Source organism: Paramisgurnus dabryanus, chromosome 6 (assembly GCF_030506205.2).
Source record: "Paramisgurnus dabryanus chromosome 6, PD_genome_1.1, whole genome shotgun sequence".
Taxonomy (NCBI): Eukaryota; Metazoa; Chordata; class Actinopteri; order Cypriniformes; family Cobitidae; genus Paramisgurnus; species Paramisgurnus dabryanus.
This window is the reverse complement of record NC_133342.1, coordinates 17,213,187-17,233,103: the sequence shown is the minus strand read 5'-3', so window position 1 is coordinate 17,233,103 and position 19,917 is coordinate 17,213,187. Positions and strand designations below refer to the sequence as shown.

Genomic DNA, 19,917 nt, shown 5'->3' with positions numbered 1-19,917 from the left:
GTGATTAGACTCTAACTGATGTATGTAATTCTGATGATTTCAGTGAAGGGGAATTAAGCAGGCCTTCATCAAATTACCATCAGCAAAGCAAAATTTGTCCTTACAGCTCACCCCAACCTTGTGCTCTCTTAGCTCGCATATGCCCAAGCTGTGATGTCACAGGGGAATGGAGATGAGGTCTTCTGGCCATGTCTCTTCTTCCACTCACTTAATCTCACCTTTTTCACTATTTTCTAGTCAATTTTGCACTAGCAAAACCTAGCGAGCTGCCTATATACCTTACAATTTAAAGCATCATAGGTTTTTCACGGAAAAGCCTTTCCAAACGATGAGCAGCAAAGATCCTGTTTTCAGCAAATATGCAAAGCAGCACTGCATGTCTTCTTGAAGCATAAGGCATTCCCATAATGTATTGCTTGGTGAAATAATTTATTGAAGAAGGCCGAGAGAAATCTTAAAATTAAAGACATTTGTATTTTATTCAGGAAATAAAACCTAAAATATATACAAGGAGTTCAAAGGCAAAACCCTCTAGGTGCGTTTGATATATTTTCTTGTAAATTAGCTTTTTTATCATCTTATGCAGAGGCGTCATGCCCATTCAAACTGAGGGGGCACATGCCCCCTTGGTTTTTTGAGCCAAATGGATTTTGCATGCAACCTGAAAATCAAAAAAGCGTCCATCAATCGGTAACTTGTCTTTTAATCTGTTTAATATGCACAATATTATTAATTCTGTGCCCCATCCTTGTCACTTTTCAGAGATTTTTGCCGTTATGATAGTGTTTTAAACATGGTACATTACTTTCTGGCGGCAGGCGCTGCAGTCAGAGCAGCCGCAGACGTCATCAGCGTGAGCGCGCTTGCGAGCTTTCATGTTGCTGCTGCATTTGGCTATCTGAGGAATTAAAACGTGTAAGAAACGCTCACAACATTTTCAAACCCCAGTTCGGTAATGTGCAGTTAACCTTCTCTGTGTAGAAAATGTATGGTTTAAAATGTGACCGTCTCGAGGTTATATTAGTAGAAATTTCTAGATTCATCTTCTTGGCACAACGCCAAAGTTCGCCAGAGTTCACGTGGGCGTGGGATTACACATGCTCACATATGAGGTAAAATTTAATGCAAAAATTCGTTCCTCCAATCATTTTATCTAAACATATTTTTTAAAATCATTATTGAACATTAAAATCAATCACGTTGCTATAGCTTATGTCATTTACGTTGTTTATATACTTTATGGATTTAAAATGACATTAATTTCATAATGCAGTTGTTGTGCAATATACATTAATGACACAATTAAACAAGTCATTAAACAAAACTTAAATAAATAAAACATGTCGTTTCTGTTTTAAATATGATACCAATATCATGTCATTATTCCGATTGAATAGTATTTGATATGAAAGTGAGTCAACACTTTTATTTTGGAGTTTTTTGCATGAAGACAGGGGCGCTCATATTGTTAGAAATGTAAGTGCCATGGAAAAGAATGAAAGCTCTACTGTATAATATAATTTGTTTGATGTATGTGTATGCACAAATTTCTGTGAACTGTGGACACTCTGCCCCCTTAAAAAAAATTGGTGCATGACGCCCCTGATCTTATGTGTAGATTCAGCAATTTCACTTTAATGACAATGAAAAGGTTATAAGGCAGTAATTGAAATTCCTTATTTTCACAAATGTCACTTCAGTTATTTCATTGGTATTTTAATGTATTTCACTGTAAAACCCTCTGTAAAAAAGTGCATGCAAGCTTTTTTGGCAAAAAACATTGCAACTGATGAAAGTCAGATTGTAAAAATTAAGAAACTGAACCACACTTTGGGGGGCGCTGTGATCTATGTCACTGCCACATTTGGGTTGTGTTCCGGTCAAAGTAATTACAAGGGACCCAAGTTTGAATGTGATCCAAGGTCGTTTTGCACGTTGTCGTTCTTCCAATTCATCTCCTGTGCACTAAAAAGCACTTCTGTCGACTTGAAATAAATGTGTCGTTTAGCTGATTCTTACAATTAAAGGTCACGTTCTTCCTGATACCATTCTTTAAACCCTAGTTCGTTTGTAATGTTGCTATAATAGCATAAATAATACCTGTAAAATGATAAAGCTCAAAGTTCACTGCCAGACGATATATTTTCTTCAATAGAATTCCTCTTTAAAAGCCTACAACGAACGGCCGGTTTGGACTACAGCCCTCTACTTCCTGCTTTAATGACGTCAGTAAAACAGTTCATTGACTAAACTCCGCCCACATGAATACGTCAGTCACCAGCTTTGGCTCAAACGGCTCTGCTAAGCTAAGCTGCTATCGAATTACAGCACACTAAACAAACTACACAATCAGAACTTGTTACGTATTTCTGAAGGAGGGACTTCACAGAACAAGGAAGACATCAGCCTGTTTTGAGGACAGTGAAAACAGCGCTATACAGATTAGTAAATAGTGTGAAAAATACCGTGTTTTTTACACATGAAACATGAACACATGTTATATTGCCCACAATCAAAGCCTCAAAATCACAGACAGAAAGGGAGCTTTAACTGGTATTTCTGAATGGCCTAAGGCCAGGATTAAGTTGATTTGAAGTAGAGGTATTTGATAAACATATAATATGGGGCAATATCATATTATCATATTATATAATTTTTGACGGAGGTAGATTTTTTTACTCAATATGTGATTTTTTTTTTTAAATAGCTTTTCTTAGATTAACAACATACAAACTGCATTGAATCATATAAGTACTTGGATCTCTGCTTGCACTTTATAGTGTAGATATTGCTGCTTATTAAAAATGACTCTATTATTTCAGGTTAGAATGCTATCTTAGAAGTTAGTGGCCTATGGCAATAGACAATAAAATGGCCATGTTAAAATAAAACTCCTTACTTATACTTTCTTTATCTCCTAATTAATTATGTCCTGGTGTTGTTTGTAGTTTTAGTTTAATCCATGCAGAACATTTCAATCTATAAAGTATGAAACCTGTTCAATATAAATTATTAGGTTATATTTCAATATTTTATTCTTTTCTGTTTTTTTTCTTAAATTTGTCAATATAGACATGTCAACTCATATTTTTAGCATCTGCTATGTCTCTCTTAAACTTTGTTTTTTTTCCAAACTGTCTTGGGTTTCTTTTCTACAGACACTATCCAACCCACAGACTAACACAAGATTTTACTGCATAGTGGATAGCAAAAATGTTAGTGTGGCAAACCACAATTTTGTGGTGGCCCCTTGTAAATTATGTGACCACATTTACCAGCAGTTATGTCATGGATGAACATTTGTAACAAAGTTGAAATATTTGCTCTGATGGTTATTGTGGGAAACTAACCATGTACTTTAGTTTAACTTTATTTTGTGTAATTACTCTCAGTTGAGTTTTTGTGTTAAAATTTTTAAATCTGGTGATATACTAACTTGCACGGCTGTAGATGAGAATACCTAAGCCCATCTCTGTGAAATAATGTTGTAGTACTTGAGATCAGTCTTGGTCTCAAGACCACTTTTTAAAGGTCTTGGTCTTGTCTTGGAATCAACCCCGTTTTTACTCGGTCTCGTCTCGGTTTCAGATGAAGAGGACTCTGAATTTTATTTCAAGACCACAACTGATGGCATATCACAAAATAATTTTTATCATTAATTATTAAAATATTATTATAATTAATATAATTTAATGATTATTTGCTAATTTACTAATTTATTCTTATTATTATTATTTATAATTTTATCAACTTCTCTCATGGCATACACACACACATGAGAAGTGCCTAATCATATGCATATTCCACATTTTATCATAAGTGGTTTAATGCAGTGACTTGCACTGGTCTTGGTTTTGACTGGCTTGTTTTGGTCTTGGTCTTGACTTGGTCTCGACCCTTCAAAGTCTTGGTCTTGTCTCAGTTTTGGCCTGTCTTTTTCTTGGTCATGACTTGGTCTCGGTTTAGGTGATTTTAACTACAACACGACTACTGTGAAAATAAAGAAAGTAATACTTATGTTTAATTAAGGATTCCACATTTAGCCATCTAGCCTGATATTGAATTATTTGTATTTACAGTTTAACTCGCATCCCATTTTTTATGTAACATTCCTTTGAATCATGAAACAGATTCAGTGACAGAGCAAAAACTTCCCTTTTGGAAATACAGTTTATACAACTTACTGGGCCACTTTGAAATATTTTGATATTAAAGCTGCTATTGGCATTGATTCTGGCGGGTCTCCAGGACTCTGATGCCAGAAATGATTTATTTATGTCTCAGATGCATCCCAAACTGTAATCTAATATCAACAGACAGCCTGTCAAATGGGATAGATTTGCCATGACAGTGAATGTGAAAGGAGAAAAGATTTGCTAAACTAAAGGCCATCTTCTGCTGACCCCATTCTTTCTTATTTAATGCAACGGTTCACCCACCTGCATGACTTTTTATTTTTTTAGAGAGAATTGTGGAAAAAGTTAATGCAGATATTTCCATAGGATAGCAGTTTATAGTGACCACATTTGTTAAACTTAAAATAAACACCAAGAGGACCTTATGACTCTTGTCAAATTCTTCTATGGCCACTTGAGCAGACAAAACGTACACATATAAGTATACTTTTTTTGTCATTGTATAAAATTTGGATGATAGGAGTCCAAAACCTGATGAAATGCATGTTTGCTAGTGTAACTCACATGACTTTCCCCTTCTTTTTAATCCCCATTAAACCAAAGAAGTCTCATTAGACATGCTGTTTTGATTCTCTTGTTAATGTGACTTCATACAAACAAAGCCCCGCCCATAGACACTGACTGAATGGTTAATTTTACCCAATAGCTTTTCTAAATGTGTTTGTTAGCACCTTGTAGAGCTGATGCGGCTAAATATCCTACTGTCTTCATTCACTTTCTCATTCAGTGTTTTCATTCAAGTGTTAAAATATCTGCTTCCCTTCCACAGCAGTCAGACAGACATGTCCACCAGATAAGTTCGACTGTGGAGGGAAGTGCGTGTCGCTGTCCTGGCGCTGTGACGGGGAGAGAGACTGTGAAAACGGTTTAGATGAAGAGGACTGCGCTGCGGGTGAGTCTGATCTCTCCGTCTCAGACCGTTTGTTTTATTCCCTGCAGGGAGTCTCATAAAAGCTGATGTGGTACTTTGAACTGACTGGCACAAAGAAGCCTGTTTATTTTGTGAGCACACTGTCACCTTTATACTGTGTCTTTGAGATTTTGCTTTTACTGTAGTTATACTCTCTTGTGTTAATTGATAGATGTACAATAGTTTTTTTTTATTTTGAATATATATATATATCAAAGTTTTTTTTAACGTATATGTCATACTGAAGTGTCATTTATTGTTTATTTCTACCTTAAATGGAAATATAAACATTCTTGGCTATTGTAATCACTGTCATATGAGCTGGCCCAAAAATGTCCTTGATATGCTCACCCAAGGTTTTCTTGATGAATTGTCTGCACTCTAGCGTTTTGATGTTAAAGTGGCAGGGCTTATACTCGTGTCACACTCATTTACTGTCTCAATAATTCTGGTGGGAGGGGCTTAAACCCTACTTATCAAAAATGGCAGTTCTGTCTTGGCCAATCAGGTGACTTCACAGATCCCCACTATAAAACCCTCTGGCCTACTTTTAAGAGCCTGTGTAAATTGTTCACTTTCTCTTGTTGGCATTAATAGTTTGTCTGGCCATCATTTTGTCTGGGGGCTCAGACTTCTCTCTCATTAATGGTTTCTTACTCTCCTTCAGTCTTTATGATCTGTCTCTCTCTCTCCTAATTCTTGTAAGCCGAAAGATGGCATATTAAAGACACAGGCAAGGCATTTACAGTATAAAAATTTAAAAATAGCATGTTCTTGTATCTGAATGGTAAAGCATTGTGCTAGTAATATAAAAGTTGCAGGTTTGATTCCAGGGGAATGCATAAAATGATGAATGTGTACCTGAAAGGGACATTTCACTTTTTTGAAAATATGCAAATTTCCCAGCTCCCCTAGAGTTAAACATTTGATTTTTAACGTTTTGAAATCCATTCAGCTAATCTCCAAGTCTGGCCCTAGCACTTTTAGCATAGCTTAGCATAATCCATTGAATCTGATTAGACCATTAGCATCGCACTAAAAAATAACCAAAGAGTTTTGATATTTTTCCTATTTAAAACTTGACTCTTCTGTAGTTACGTGTTCTAATAATCAAGGACTTTGCTGCCATAACATGGCTGCAGTAAGCGTTGTGATATTACATAGTGCCCAAAAATAGTCCCCTGCTATTGAAATATACTTAGGGGACTATTTTCGGCTGCTGCGTAATATCATTGCGCCACCTGCACCCATGTTAAATAAGAAAAGTCCTTGATTATTACACCAGAATGAGAGTTATGAATGGTTATTTTTGAGCGCGATGCTAATGGTCTACTCAGATTCAATGGATTATGCTAAGCTATGCTAAAAGTGGTCATGCCAGACCCGCAGATCGGCTGAATGAATTCCAAAATGGTAAAAATCAAATGTTTAACTCTAGGGGAGATGGAAAATGAGCATATTTTCAAAAAAAGTGGAGTGTCCCTTTAAATGTATCATGAATTTGGCAGCTCTAAAGCAACATTTATCGAAAACAATTTAGAAGTGTGTAATTAGTCTTATTCATGTCTTGAAGTGATTCTCAAAAAAGGAAGTTGTAATTTTTGAACAACTGAAAAACAACAACAAAAAACCTTTTAAAATGTTACATAAATCACAGTATTGTTCTGAATGCGTAATTCTTTGTGCAGATTTATTTACAGGCTTTAAAACCAAGTGACAAACATTTTTTACATTTAGTTCATTTAAGTGAGTACAGCATAGTCCAGTCATAAGACATCAAATGTTGCTGTGTTATCACAGTGTCACCCATTTAAAGGGGACATCCCATAAGACTTTTTTTTAAAGATGTCACACAAATCTTTGGTGTCCCCAAGAGTACATGTGAAGTTCTAGCTCAAAGTACCCCATAGATAATTTTTTAGAGGATGTTAAAATTGCCACTTTGTAGGTGTGAGCAAAAATGGGATGTTTTTGGGTGTGTCCTTTAAAATGCAAATGAGCTGATCTCTGCACTAAATGGCAGTGCCGTGGTTGGATAGTGCAGATTAAGGAGAGGAATTATCCCCTTCTGACATCACAAGGTAAGCCAAATTTCAATGACCTATTTTTTCACATGCTTGCAGAGAATGGTTTACCAAAACTAAGTTACTTGGTTGTTCTTTTTCACATTTTCTTGGTTGATACAATCATTGCGGACCAATTTATAGCACTTAAACATGGAAAAAGTCAGATTTTCATGATATGTCCCCTTTTAATGTTCAGGAGTGAGTCCTATATTCCAGTCACACATAATAATCATTTATTCTGCATCTGAATTTTAGTATATTATTCTCTATTGCAACTGTCACTCCAAAACGTTCACATTTTGGCACAAATTATAGAGGAAATCTGTAGACTTTTTCAATCAATGTTTGTTCAGCCGCCCCCATACATTTTTATGGATCTTACAATCTCGCAAGGCAGTATCAATCCATTTTTACTTCTTTAAAGGTAATCAGGCATTTCTTTTCATCCGACTATAACCAGTACCCAGGCATTCTCTTACTACTCTTGATTGTTATGCCCCTGCCAATGTCACAGTATCGAACCAGAATAAGAGCCCTGTGTCAGAATGATATCTCACCTGGGTCATGATGATAATTGATTTAGTGCTTTGCTCTGCCAAGTCAGTGATGTGTAATGCACCTCTTATTATCCACTGCTGAGGGCCTCATAACTTTAATCCACTGCAGAGGTTAATCTAGACCAGTGGTTCTCAAACTTTTTCCCTTGTGTACGGTGCATTCCTTCGCGGCCCCCCCCCCAAAGAAAATTGTTCTAAAATTCAACATTTTAATTAAACAAAACATATTAATTTATACAAAGTAGTGCTGTTGGTTAGTAGCCTTATTTTTTAGGTTTAATTACACAGAATCCATGAAAAATAAATGTATTTTATAAAATGTCATAAAACTGGGGCCCCCCTGGCACCATCTCGCGGCCCCCCTGGGGGCCCCGGACCCCAGTTTGAGAACCACTGATCTAGACATCTGCTGCATACATCTCAGTAGGGTTTTGCACAGATTCAGTAGTGAATCTTATTTCCTGTTGCTTTATCAAAAAGCGAAGTTGAAAGCTCAGATTGTCTCTTTTTATTGATTCTGTCTAAATTAGATTATTTTATGAAAAACTCATTTGGTTAAACAAGTTCATGTAATTTACATTGACGATCAAACCAGATGCTTTCTTACCAAACGGACACGCAGGAAATTGCATGAATTTGATATAGTGTTTGTGACGACGCCATCAGAATAAAGGATCTACTGAGTCATTTTTAAAACAGATCACATTATTAAAACACACTAAAACAGATACAAATCAGGTGGCTTATGTACTACAATAAAAACTTGCGCAATGACCATGCAATTTTTATGCATTTGTATTGCTGTCTTAAGAGATTGTTTGTCACAAGAATATAGCATAGGACTGAAATACTGGCCGTAAATCTGCTAGCCATTTATCAAACGCTCACCTAGATTTGTTCAGAACGCATATTAATCACCAGTGTTAGTGAACTGCTGGTAACTTATTAAAGTCAATCTCACTTTGGCGTTTGGTTAATTGAGTCTTTCCCGCAGTGAATTATGCATGATTCACACAAGCAGGTTTGATTATCAGCACTTCCACAATTCAAATTGCTCATCATGTAAAATCATTTGCAACAATTCGCTCAGCATTTTAATTCTAGTCACAGGCTGTGTGCTATGCAAAGTCACTGTTTAGGTAGTGAATCTGACGTTAAAAAAAGCTAGTCACCAAGGCAAGGAACGAGCTGAAATTAAGTATTTAAAAAGTAATTATATTTCCTATCTGTGCAAATTATTATCAGCTGGGTAAATTGATGAGCTACGAAAAGGCTTGTCATTACCAAGGTGTTACACAAGAAAGATCTCATGATGGGTAGACGCAAAGAGCACTCTCAAGACCATTGCAACCTTGTTGTTGCGAAACATATTGATGTAGTCGGATACAGATGTATTTCAAACTTCTGAATCTTCCTGTAAGCACCATTGGGGTCATTATCTGCAAGTGGAAGCAACATCACTCTATCATCAACCGTCATGCACAGGAGCTCCTCAGAAGATTTCTGACCAGGGAGTCAGAAGAATTGTCGGAAGAGTAACCCAAGAGCCAAGGACCACTCAGAAAGAGCTCCAGAAAGACTTGGAGGCAGCAGGTACCATTGTCACAGAGAAAACAATAGGCAGTGCACTCCACCGTCATGGACTCTATGCATGCTCACACTCAATACTGAAGAAAATGCATGTTGAAGCATGTTTAAAGTTTACTGCAACTCATTTGGACAAGCCTATGAAATACTGTGAGAATGTAGTCTGGTCAGGCGAGAGCAAAATTGAACTTTTTGGCTGTCATGCTACACACCATGTTTAGAGAAGAAATGGCACTGCAAGAATGGCCTAAAAACACTATACCAACAGTGAAGTTTGGAGGTGGAAGCTTCATGGTGTGGGGCTGTTTTTTATCTCATGGTACTACTGGCAGACTTCATGTTATTGAAGGAACGATGAATGGAGCCCTTTAACGAGAAGAATCTGCTGCCATCCACCAGGATGATGAAGATGAGACATGGTGGACCTTCAAGCAGGACAAAGATCCAAAGCAAACAGCAAATGAAACTCTCAGAGAAAGAAAATCAAGGTGTAACATTTATATAGATCATCATTTTACTAACTGCTTTTCCACAAGTTAAATAGGTGTATGAGTTCCAAAAGTTTCAAAAGTTGTTTGCTCGAAATAGCTTGTAGGAAAAGATTGTTACCCATCTCTAGTAGCATCTGTTTCAGTGCATTTCAGATTGTGCCATTTTGAGGTGGCCATAACATATTTATGAGCTGCTTCTCCTTTGGTCACGCCCCACTACTAATGTCATGGCTATTATTATCATATATCATATTATTATTATCAGATTTCGCATGAACATCTTGTAATAGAATATAATATCGCCTACAATCTGAGGACTATTTACGTCGTAACACACTGTATATGAGATTACACTTCAGGTTCCTGTAAACACATAAACACGCATTAAAACTTTGTTTTTAAAAGTATAATACATAATATCCAAATTGCGCTGTTATTTCCGTGAGACATGATAACAGTATAGAGGATCTCAGCGAAGTGACTGCTCTACTGGTGGGTGAAGACCTGGGTAGTGGGGTGGTGGGCGGGAACATTTTAACGGAATGTGACGACAAGGCTAGTTATGTCATAACGGAGCTGATTTTGAAACAGTGCAATCTGAGACTCAAGGCAGAGGACATTCAGAAACCTGTATTGCACTCAAAACAGCATGAATGGATTTTTTTCCAAGTTTGTATGCATGTGGAAGCACCAAAGACACAAAATTACACCCCCAAACCCAGAAAAAGTGAGTTTTTCATAATATGGGCACTTTAACTTTATTGCGCATAACTTTATATATGGACTTAAATGTTGTGAATTCTTTATATTTGTGGATTTCTTGTTTGGTGAATATTGTGAATAACCTCATTGGAAATATATGTACTGAAAAAAATGTTGACGCATTCAATACTCATTTCCCCCAGTGTACATGGATATTTTAGGGAAATTAAAAGTAATCTCTATTGGCATTATTTGTGGTATGTCAGAGCTTACAGTGACTTGTATTTTAACCAGGAGTTTCATATAACCTGATGCGCTGATTTCCATAGAGACCTGACAATGTATTTAAATTGTGAACATTTTAATGCAGCTAGGAGCACTACTCTCCTGATACATGGATAAACAAAACCATTTACTCTGGTGAATTCTCTGTACAGAGTTTTTCACAGGCACTATTAGAGGCTAATATTGGTGGCCTGGTCCATCATTCGTCTCGCCCCTGAGGGTGGACATAGCCCGCAGCTTCACCTCTACTAATCAGAACCTCTGATCATCACAGCAGCGTGACTCTCTGGGAACTGGGTCACACTGGCTGCCGTCCAACCTCAAGTACCACTCGGTCTCCATTTATGCCTGAGTTTGCTCTGCTAACTGGGCTTCAGCTGAAAGCTATAGAGAAATCAATGCAGCCAATTAATTTTTTTAGCCTTTCGAACTCCTTTCAAGCTTATTCATAATAATAAAATAATATGTTTAATTTCTATAGCGCCTGTCCCATGTTCAAGGATGCTTTACAAAAACAGTTATAATACAGCAAACAATTTACAATTAAAGAAAACACAAAAATGGGCAGTAGATATTTTCCACGGTCCAAGACATAACAGTACATTCAATTCAATTCAATTTTATTTATATAGCGCTTTTCACAATTGGTAATTGTTTCAAAGCAATAGGTATCTATGGTAACTAAGGGTCACCATCCGATTTCTAAAAGAAAATGAAACATGTCGACCCGTTTGACTAAGGCCCCACTGTCGTCGTTAATGCAGGTTCTGTCATGATCCTGCCAGTCTTTCATAGTTATTCGTAGTAGTTCATGGTCATGGGGCAGGATCGTGGGGGTACCCATGTTTTGTGTGGCAGCACATGGCCTTTTGTTTGGCTAGTGTGCTGCTGTGTCTCGTTTATATCCCCACCCCCTTGTCTCCTCGTTAATTATTAATTATTGGTTAACTCTCCTCACCTGTCCTTCCCTCGTTGTCTTGTTTAGTTTTCTTATTTAAGGCCCCAGTGTGTTCTGTCCTGTGCTGGATCGTTTTGTATGTTTGTACGATTGCTGTTTGTAGCAGCTCAGTCAAAGTTTCTAGTCAAGTCTGTTAGTCTTTGTAATTGTCTTAGTCAAGTTAGTCTAGTCTTGTGTGTAGTGTCATCTGTTCCTGTGCTGTTTTCCCCCACGTGGGCCTTTGTTTTTTGGTTCAATAAACCCTGTCTGAGTTCACCGTTACCTTGCACTTGGGTCCCGTTCTTGTGAATCATGACAGGTTCAGTGGCAAACGGGTCTATATGGCATACTATTCAAGTGTACATCCTTACATATTCCTCGTCTAATCTGCATTTGTGGCCTAGTGGTAATGAGAGTCAGGCTTGTAACCTGAAAGTCATTGGTTCCAATCTCTAGGTTGCGACTGTGGTGCCATTGAGTAAGGCACCTTAATTTCCTAATATGAAACAAAATCAAGATTTGAGAAATATAGACTGTTGTCTATGGTGAAGTGTTGTAGGGATTCCCTGTAATAAATAAATTATGTGCACAGTGATGATAATTGCCTATTCCCACTTCTGTTAATCTAGGCTAATCTCAACCCTAAGGCCTTTATACTGAAACAGCTTATATAATTCACAAGGGCTCATGTATATGCAGTGAATACAGTGATTAACAAATGACTATACGCGCAAAATAAAGATACACCCAAAATATTCCTTCATCCAAATATAGATGTTTACCTGAATCAAAATTTGGACACAACATTTTTAAAGCATCATGAGGAAATCAATATAAATGAGTTAAATCAAATTTAATTGTAAGGGGTCTTTAAAAAAGTAAGTACTAACCTGCTGGTTATAAATAACATTAATAATCATGCTTGTCTTGGAACGCATGCTTTGTTGAACTGCATCAAAATGGATTGAGATTCTCTGATTTACGCATTTGGCAGACACTTTTATCCAAAGCCCTTACCGTGCATTACAAGGTATACATTTTATCAGTATGTGTACTCCCTGGGTTTGAACCATCAACCTTTTGTGCTGCTAATGCAATGCTTTACCACTGAGCTCTAAAGGGAACACAAGTTACATATGCAGGTTACCACATTGATGTGCCACAGACATCGCACATTCACCTCAGTTCCCTTTCTTCAGTTTTCTAGTCTTTTTTTACCTTTCTCTGTGTTCCTCTTATCTCAACAATCAAGCTCTTTGCCAGAGATCCCATTAAAATCCTGACTTTGTTAGGCAGATCTTTCACTCCACAGTGTCTTTCTTTGTAATCTCTGATCCCTCTATCACATTATCATCTCTTTCTGTGTGTGTACAATACTGTATGTGTGTCTTCAGTCTCAGTTTAACATGGATGTCCTTATGGAAAGCTGTGTGTGGAATGCTGTATTTTGCGTTTATGTTTGTAAAGACTCTCTCCAGCTTTTGCTGCTATGATCTCATTTTATTAGCTAATATAGTAACTTTATGAAATGTGAAATTTAAGAACCTTTTGTATTCTTTGCCATTAATACTAAAATAATATGATTAAAATAATAAATAAAGTATCAGAAACCAGTGTCAGCAAACTCTTTAGGGTTAGGAAAACCATAGTTATTAAAAATAAATCCAATTATACTGAAAATATATACCAACCCTTTCAAAACAAATGGGTCTTGATGGTCAGTACAAAAATGTGTCAGATTTTAGACAATGCTGTTTTAATATCCAATAACTTGGCTGTTGTATCTTTCTACATGTTAAAGGATTTTTTTCAAATGTCTTTTATCCACAGATGCCAGGTCCTGCACAAGTGGAGAGTTTCAGTGCCGTAACCATAAGTGTTTAGCACCGGTCTACGCGTGTGATGGTGATGACGACTGTGGAGATGGCAGCGATGAAGAGAAGTGCTCTCCGCCCACCTGTGGGCCGCACGAGTTTCGCTGCAACAGCACAGAGTGCGTGCCGAATCCCTGGACCTGCGACGGCGACTCCGACTGCGCTGATGGTTCTGATGAGTGGGCGGGGCGATGCGGGAGCGGGTCCGATCGGCCAGCTCCGCCCCCTGCCCGCAGGCTTCAATGCAGCCCTGGAGAATTTCGTTGCGGCAGTGGCGAGTGTCTGAGGCTGACGTGGAGATGTGACCGGGATCCTGACTGCAAGGACAAATCAGATGAGGCAGACTGCCGTAAGTGTGCCTACACAACTTAGCTCACTTACTTTTTTGTACAGACAACAAAACATTTATTGTACAAAACTGATTTGACAATAGATACTAAGCTGATTTTATATGGGAAACTGTCAGCTTACATATTGTATAATAGGAACACAAAGCAAAATGATGAATTCCCTGTAGGGGAATTGTGGATGAACTCTATTTAAAAAAAGGCCTATTGTGAAAACTGCTAAACTACTGTCATGTCAACTGAAAGATGTTAGTAGTGTCAGTACTTTATCGTTTAGTAGTCTTAAAGTAACATGATAATATGTTACAAACCATTGAAAATACAATATTGCCTCCAATTCAACCTCTTAGCACTTTCTGTATGCGAGTGTAGTTTCCATAGTGCCTCGTTCTTTCTCTAAGACTTGTTTTTTACCTGCTGAACTCGTTGGATGCTGCATTGTTCTGCATACAAAACCAACACTTCCAGCCAATGAGCATGAATGTGCTTGGGCCTTTGTATAAATCATATTTATGGAAATTTCATTGCAGGACTCTGTTGTCACAGCAGGAGTTCTCGCTGTGAAGGGCACGCAGCTTAAACAATGTTTCACAACGACAAGAATTAAATTCCTACAGATATCGTAAGAATTCACCAAAGATGGGAAACAGAGGTTTATGACAGATCATTTTAGTTGACTGACATTTATTATCTATTCCACCCACACAAAGACAATTCTTGCTGTCATTATTGCTCAAGGTTTAAAGCATTTAGTGTGAACACACACTTTAGTCCTTTTTGATATTTTATTTATAATATTTGATGTTTCTCTCTTGGTTGAAGTGACAAAGCACATGTTTATGTAAAGTACTGTTAATACTATAAACTTCTTACCCTGAAGTCAGGTGCCCGATTGAATTCCTGCTGTGGCATATCTGGGTGATTCTCATGAAATCCAGATTTAGAAGGTGTCCAGAATCAGAATTTTTAAAACGCCATTGAAGCCAATTTTTTTGCATGTATAAGATTAAGGTCTGAATTTAATATAACCATTATTTTTAGAGGATTTAAAAAACATTTCCTATAGAATTATTTAAATTTTTTAGATTATCATTATCCAAAATTATCATTACCGCAACATGATATTACATTAAATATATGCATTTACAAACTCTTGTTTCGGTAATGAGAACTAAAAAGTTGTATCCTGTAGGTACAATGACAAACAAAATTTCAACTTTTATCTGGAGAGAAAAAATAAGAACTGCTTACTTGGTAGCCATCTTGAGTGTCACAGTCAATTATGTCCCTTCCAACTATTTTTTTTTAAAAATGTTAGTTCCTTAAGGGCTTAAACAATGACTTAAAATTGTTACGGAGAATGAGAAAATTGGTCTTGGACACATTTATATTCCTTATAGTTGTCTCTACATTTACCAATGATCACAAAATACCACGTTTCTTTACTGTAAATGTTTATAACATGCACTGAAGCTTTTTATTTTTTAGATTTTTTAATTATAAATATTTCCATGTCAAGGAACCCAAATCCAGTCATGGACACGTTGCGGTAATGAAAATGTTCCCCTTAAATGTGGAAAAAAACAACAAAATTGGTTTGTATGATGTCATTTGAATGTGCAAAATAGTACATAAAGAGACATTTGTAACTGTGTGCTTCTTATTTTGATACTCTTTCTTTGCATTTACTTTTTTTATCAAAATGTTTCATAAGTCTAATTTCGCGAGAATCACCCATCTGGGTAAATCCAGCTGGTATTTGTCCTAACTGAGGAGAATCATCTTCTTAAGATGCATTGTATTGTATGCAGTGTGTTTTATTTAGCAGTCAGATATAATTTTAATAATTCAGATGCAGTTTAAAAAATTTTTTACAGGAGATTTGTGCCTTGTGTCAATTATAAACAGTATAAAGAGGATTTATTGGAATTTTACAATCCATTGCACATTCCATAAATGACTTTTAATGCACATCAAAAATCAGATTTGTCAAGTCAAAATGCTGTCACGCCATTTCTGAATTTCTGGGCCGGATCATTCCCTCAAAGTTGAGAAAATTCTAATATCGCATCTCGACTTTCATGTTTATTCTCCCGGCACATCAGACTGTATTAAGCTGCTGTTAGGTGTTTGTTTTTTTAGAGAACAGTCTCAAAATGAGACAATGTGGTAAACAAGAACATCTCGTGAGTATGAGCTGACCTCAAAATCCTGAGAGAAAGACAGTTGGTCCGGAGAGGCCTTGATTTTTTATTTAGTTTGTAGCTGTGGTGTGTTTTTGCCATGGAAAAATATGAGATTGAAGAGGTCAGCCCACGTTTTGAAGCTTCTGCTTTTGTTTCTACCATAAGGTGACATGTCCAGGTCAATTACAGTGTTACTCTGGCCTGGCCGAAGGGAATATGTGGGCACATGAATGTGTCCGAGGGTTGCTAGGCAACAACTTATTGTGTCCTTGAGCATCTGAGAGCCCTTGAAATACAAGACACTAGATCCGCCAAAGGATTCTTTATAATCGTATTAATTCCTTGTTTATTGCAGCCATTGATTATATATATCAGTGCTATATATCAGTGTCAAATACATCCATCAAATGTATAGTTTATGATCGGAATCACATTATAATGAGTTTGTAGAGTATTTGTGACCCTGGCCTGGACCACAAATAAGGGTAAAAAATGTTTGAAAGTGAGATTTATACCAGTGATTCTCAAACTTTTTCTGCGTGTGGCCCCCCCTTGTGTACGGTGCACTGCTTCGCGGCCCCCCCAATGAAAATTTATGACAAAAAACTGTTAAGATTTTAATTAAACAAAACATTAAGTTATACAAAGTAGTGCTGTTGGTTAGTAGCCTTATTTTATTAGGTTTAATTACACAGAATTAATGATAAATTTAAGTATTAATAAAATGTCATAAAACTGGGGCCCATTGAAACATCGAAACTTTTCATTTTTCAAAAAAGCTGTTCGTATTGTTTCTAGGGTTATAACCTTGTGTTTTTGTTTAATATATTATGTAAATCACAGGCCACTGAATTGTTCAAGGAATTTTACACAAAACATAAATAATTCTGTCATTATTTACACCATATTTGGGTGATTCTCACAGAATTAGACTTATGAGGTGTCATGAAACATTTCGATAAAAATGTAAATGCAAAGTAAGAGTATCAAAATAAGAAGCAAAATACAAACATCTCTCCATGTACTGTTTGCACATGATTTTAAACGACATCATACAAAGCATTGTTTTTTCCACATTAAAGGGGAATATTTTCATTACCAATATAACTGGATTTGGGTTCTTTGACATGGAAATATTTATAAAAAATCTAAAAAAATAAAACTCTTCAGTGCATGTTACACTATAAACATTTACAGTAAAGAAACATGTGGTATTTGAAGATTATTGGTAAATGTAGAGACAATAATAAGGAATATAAATGTGTCCAAGACCAATTTTCTCATCCTCCGCAACAATTTTCAATCATTGTTTAAGCCCTCAAGGAACTAACATTTTCAAAAAACAAAATTGTTGGAAGGGACATAATTGACTGTGACACTCAAGATGGCTACCAGGTAAGCAGTTCTTATTTTTTCTCTCCAGATAAAAGTTGAAATTTTGTTTGTCCTTGTACCTAGACAACTTTTTAGTTCTCATTACCAAAACATGAGTTTGTAAATGCATATATTTAATGTAATATCTTATTGCGGTAATGATAATTTTTGATAATGATAATCTAAAAATTTAAATAATTCTATAGGAAATATTTTTTAAATCCTCTAAAAATAATGGTTATAGTTCAGACCTTAATCTTCTATGTGCAAAAAAATTGGCTTCAACGGCTTTTTAAAAATTCTGATGCTTGGACTCCTTCTAAATCTGGATTTGGTGAGAATCACCCATTTACTCTTAAACTTGTAAACGTGCTATTCATTTCCCCATTTCTCCAGAATTAAAGCTTTCAATGTTTAAAAAGAACAGAAAAGACTACAAGTGTATAATATATTTTTATACAATTAATTGGACTGGTTCACAAAACCGGTCTGAATGATTAGTCCATAAATAACTGACATAAAGGGCAGCCCAATTTCGCAGGTTTGAAATGAGTTCAGTTTGAAGTCAGCTCCAGAGTAAGTTCACTTAAGAACAAGGATGAAAGAGCAAAATGCAATTTCAAATCTTATTTTGCAGTTGTCTATGTGTCAGCATTTGGTTTGGTTCATATGTGTGCTTTTGGCTCGTCTTACAGCTCTGCTTACATGCCGACCCGATGAGTTCCAGTGCGGGGACGGATCCTGCATCCATGGCATCAAACAGTGCAATAAAATACACGACTGCCTGGACAAAAGCGATGAGGCTGGCTGTGTCAATGGTACGCTTTTGTGAGTTTGTGTGTGTGTTGCTCTTTGTATCTTTGGTGAAGCTTATTCAGCAGGTTGAAAAGTAACCCAGAGATTAAATTTGTTCTGTCCTTTAATATGACACACTTTAACGTTTAATGATTGCAGAACTGCACGTCTGCTTCAAAGACGGTTGTCTTGAAGTTGTTAAAAGCTTTCATGTGTAAAAAAAAAAGCTAATACAAATTGAATGGCTTTTAATCAGCATACCTGCATAGAGTCCACCTAAGTGCCCAGTGTCTATTAAATCCCCTGTCCGAATTTGCACCCTGATTAACTCTGAGCATACGAGGAAACTAAACAAAACTGCAGTCATATTCAAAACCGAAATCAGTTCAGTCAGCCTTTATCTGTTCTGTAAGCACCTTTTGTCTTTTTTCTATCATGCTTTAGCCACCAAATGTGAGGGACCTCTGAAATTCCTCTGCAGAAATGGTGAATGCATTGATGGCACAAAGGTATGTGACAGTGTCAAGGACTGCAAGGATCGATCAGATGAACCCCAGAAGGAGTGCAGTAAGAAATCTTTGGCAATCTTTTAGGTTTAAAGGCGGGGTGAATGAATTTTGAAAAACACTTTGGAAAAGGGGGTCGGGCCGAGTACCAAAACACACTTATATAGTAGTAAGGTGTGTGTCTACTAACAACATCATTGCCTAGGTCACGTATGTGTGGGGCGGGTCTATCAAAAGGAAGGTGCAGATTCTATTGGGGTAGGGCCGTGTTTGTTTAGGTGATTTCAAATATCAACATTGCCTTTCAGAGATCATGCACCCCGCCTTTAATAAGAGTTTAGAGGTATAAGTGGATGTGAATAAAGATATATTTTAGTTTGAAACAAATTTGATTTAATTTATTTACTTTTATTAATTTTTTATTATGTATATATAGTTTAATGGTACAAAAAGGTACTGTACAAAAGTTTTTACTGTGGCTGGTACACTTTTGTACCTACAGTAAAAGGTGCTTATTGGTACCTTAAAGGTCCAAATTGGTATTTAATTAAATTTGATTTGATTTTCTGGACAGAAAGTGAAATAAACACTTTTGTCAAGGATAACAAAATAAAGTAACTAATTTCCATTGTGGTCCTTGAAGTAAAGCACAACTCAAGGGGAGCAAGAGCATTGGTATTACAAATTAATACAACTACTTCATCTAAAAACTTTTCCAGAATACAATCCCAATAAAATCCCCACAATATGAAAATAACAGACCATCTCTAGTCTAAAACAACCTATCTAATGTCCAGCTTTTAACTTTCATGCTAAAACTAACCATGTTCTTATACTTTTAATTAGGGATGCACCGATAGGATTTTTTGGGGCAGATATCGATTTAAACAGACAACTTCTGGCCGATACCGATATTATACACTTGTATACAATACTATACAGTTGGTCTATTAGCTAGTTTATTTCTGTAACATTTCTTGTATTGGGATCTTCTTTAAAGGTACCGTCCCATTAACAACTTTTGTAACCTTTTTCTGAGAGTAAAGCATTGTGTTTGGAGCACAAACATTACGGGTTTGAATCCCAGAGAACAGACATACTAAT

At 36.5% G+C, this 19,917-nt stretch overlaps 1 protein-coding gene across 2 annotated transcripts in view; it reads left to right on the top strand.

Moving 5' to 3' along the window:
• LOC135749978 (low-density lipoprotein receptor-related protein 8-like) overlaps window positions 1-19,917 on the top strand; it is a 75,777-nt gene that overhangs the window by 34,025 nt on the left and 21,835 nt on the right. For both annotated transcript variants that reach the window (XM_065268709.1, XM_065268700.1), the window contains exons 4-7: window positions 4,966-5,088; window positions 13,562-13,954; window positions 18,208-18,330; window positions 18,752-18,874. In XM_065268709.1, the coding sequence (XP_065124781.1) occupies window positions 4,966-5,088; window positions 13,562-13,954; window positions 18,208-18,330; window positions 18,752-18,874 (762 nt within the window). The remainder of the gene's footprint in view (window positions 1-4,965; window positions 5,089-13,561; window positions 13,955-18,207; window positions 18,331-18,751; window positions 18,875-19,917) is intronic.